Source organism: Fulmarus glacialis, unplaced genomic scaffold (assembly GCF_000690835.1).
Source record: "Fulmarus glacialis isolate BGI_N327 unplaced genomic scaffold, ASM69083v1 scaffold33343, whole genome shotgun sequence".
NCBI lineage: Eukaryota > Metazoa > Chordata > Aves > Procellariiformes > Procellariidae > Fulmarus > Fulmarus glacialis.
In genome coordinates, this window is record NW_009202868.1 from 404 (window position 1) to 3295 (window position 2892).

General features: G+C 61.1%; 1 protein-coding gene across 1 annotated transcript in view; it reads right to left on the reverse strand.

Annotated features, from left to right (window-relative positions):
• LOC104074368 (spectrin beta chain, non-erythrocytic 4-like) overlaps nucleotides 1-2808 on the reverse strand; it is a gene marked incomplete at both ends in the record, with an annotated part of 2998 nt that extends 190 nt beyond the window's left edge. Inside the window, 5 exons of the mRNA XM_009574453.1 lie at nucleotides 3-558; nucleotides 1028-1165; nucleotides 1245-2115; nucleotides 2227-2377; nucleotides 2468-2808. Of these exons, the coding sequence (XP_009572748.1) occupies nucleotides 3-558; nucleotides 1028-1165; nucleotides 1245-2115; nucleotides 2227-2377; nucleotides 2468-2808 (2057 nt within the window). The remainder of the gene's footprint in view (nucleotides 1-2; nucleotides 559-1027; nucleotides 1166-1244; nucleotides 2116-2226; nucleotides 2378-2467) is intronic.
• Between the last annotated feature and the right edge of the window lie 84 nt (nucleotides 2809-2892).

Genomic DNA, 2892 nt, shown 5'->3' on the forward strand with positions numbered 1-2892 from the left:
TGGATCTTGGCGTAGTCCTCCTCGTAGCCGTTGATCTCCTCCTTGAGGGCCGCGTGTTGGTTCAACAACCTTTCAGCTTCGCTCAAGTTATCCGGTATCTCCTCGGAAGCGACGGCCGCTTGAGTCTTCACCAACCAACCCAAGAAGTTGTCCAAGTCTTGGATGAATTGTTGCAAACGACCGGCGACGGTCAAGGAGTCTTCGCAACCTTGCAGCGCCCGTTTCAGGGCTTCCCACTCCTCGCTGATCTGCTCGAAGGGCAGCAAGATCTCCAGGGCTCTTCCAGGGTGGGAGGCAGCCAAGGCTTCACCTTCCCGTTGAAGTTCCACCAACCGAGGTTCCAAGACCACCAGAGCCGCCTCCATGGTGGAGAGGCGGCGTTGTAAGGCCAACACGCCGCCCAGGTCGCCGCCGCCGGATTGCGTGGCTTCGATGGCTTTTCTCTTCTCCCGCACCTGCGCCTTCATCTCGCCGCACTCCAGCAGGTAGTTTTGGATCTTCAGGACGGAGCTGAGTTGACCCTTCTTGCGCTCCACCAGCTCCACCACCCGATTCCACCTGGGGATGGGGATGGAGGTGGGACAAGACCAGGATGGAGCCCTGCACCAGCACTGTCGCCAGGATGGGGTCCAGCTTGGCCATCGCCGACCCTTGGGATGGGCTTGTCCCATCACACTGGAGAGCTGGATCCCACAGGGACGTCCCACCAGCCTGGGAGAACCACAGATTGGGGTCTGCCTGCAGCCCCACAGATGGTTCCCCTCATCCAGGAGCCCCCCAAGCAGGATGGGGTCCAGCTCGGCCATCACCAACACTTGAGACGGGCTTGTCCCATTGCACCAAAGAGCTGGATCCCATAGGGACGTCCCACCAGGCTGGCAGCACCGCAGGGTTGGGCGTTGCCAGCAGCCCCACAGATGGTTCCCCCCATCCAGGAGCCCCCAAGCAGGATGAGGTCCACCACGGGCATCACCGACCCTTGGGACGGGCTTGGCCCCACAGCTTGCCCCCCTCCCCATGCCAATACCTGCTGTTGAGGTGGTCCTGGCAGGAGCGGACCTCCTCCGAACTGGGGTGGCCCCCGTCCACCAACTGTTGCACCACCTGGTTGACATCCAAGATCCGTCCCATGACGCTGTTCATCTCCTGGTCCAGGCTTTCAAACCTGGGGAGGAGATGTGAGCTGGTGGGATCCACGATGGGGCAAAGGACCCAGGTGTCCCGTTCCCAACCCCACCACACACCTGTGCTGGACCACCTCAACCTCATCCAGCTCCTCTGGCACCACCATCCTCTCCAACCACTGTTCCTTCTCGTCCACCCAGACCTCGCAGGCGTGCACCTCGCTGAACATACGGTAGACGGCCAAGGCGTCCTGCAACCACTGCTGCCGCAGCACGGCCACCTCGGCCACCTCCCCGTAGAGCTGCTCCACCTCCACCACCCGGATTTGCACGTCAACCCCTTGACGATGTTCGGGTGCCAGAAGAGCCAACTGCTTTCGAAGGGCCAACACGGCAGCCCGGTGCTTCTCCACCTCTTCCACCACCGCTCGGTGCTTCCGCAGAAGAGCTTGGGTGGAATAGTCGTCATGACCAAAGTCATCGCTGGAGACGATGCGGTAGGTGTCCTGCAACCAGGCCACCAAATCGTCCGTCTCGGCGCTGAACTGGAAGAAGTTGAGGGCCTCCTGCAACCGCTGTTGGTGCAACCCCGTCACCTCCTCCAGCTTCTTCCACCGGAGGCGAACCTCCCGCATCTTCTCCTGGATCCCACCGGGGCTGAAGCGTTTCTTGGCCAAGATCTGCTCGCCTTTCTTCATAGTCTGGTGCAACAGCGCCCGTCGACTCCCCAGCTCACCCAACATGCTCTTGTGCTTGTTGGTCAACGTCAAGACGCTGCTCAGGTCCCGGCCGCACGTCTTGGCGGCCAAGATCTGCTCCTTCTCACGGATCCATGCTTCGGCCTCCTCCACCTCCTGGAAGAAGGCCCAGAGCTGGCGGGAGTCCTCCAGCTCCTTGCGTCTCTTGCCCGCCAGCTCTCCCAGTTCCTCCAGGCACGTCTGGACGTGGTTGACCCGGTTGCAGATGATCTGGGGGTCGCAGGGTTGGTAGCCTGATGCAAGAGAACCAGATGGTCTACAGCATCCTGAAGATCTTGGTTGACCCCTCCCAAGGCCAAGCATCTCCCGGTCTTTGTGGTACCCGTCCCGGTGCCCCACGTTACCTTCCAGCTCTGAGAACTTGAGTGCGGCGACGTTGAGCGCCTGCACCCGTTCGGTCTGGGCGGAGATGTCGGCCTCCAGCAGCCCGTGTTTCTGCAGGAGATCCTCAACCTCCAGAAGATGTTTCCCCAAATCCTTGGAGACCAGCAGCACCTGGGGAAGGGGAAGAAGACCACAGGGTCCAGAGCTGCCCACCGTATCCTCCATGGGGATACCCGGTACTTGCCATGTCCCCAGCTCTACCTGCATCTCCTCCATCCAGTCAATCATGTAGACCATCTCCTGGAAGATCTTCTGCAGGGCCAGGTTCTGCTCAAGGCGGGCACGGCGGGCGCGGACCAGCTCGGTCAACAGCCCCCACTGCCGAAGGATGTTGTCCTTCTGGGCGCTGATACGCTTGGTGTCATAGTAGCCCTCAGACTCCATCTCCAGGGCAAGCTCCACCACCACCTGGATGCGCTCTTGGTAGGAGGAGATGTCGGCCTCGATGGCCTCGTGCTTCTTCATGGCGGCCTCCACCGCCGGCAGGTCGTAGCCAAAGTTGTCCTGGGGTGGGGGCGAGATGCCATCAGGCAAGGTGGACCCTTCCCCAATCAACAAGGGAGCCCAATGAGGCAAGCCAGGAGATCCCACCACCCAAACGTTGGGGTCTTCAAACCCTCTACCCC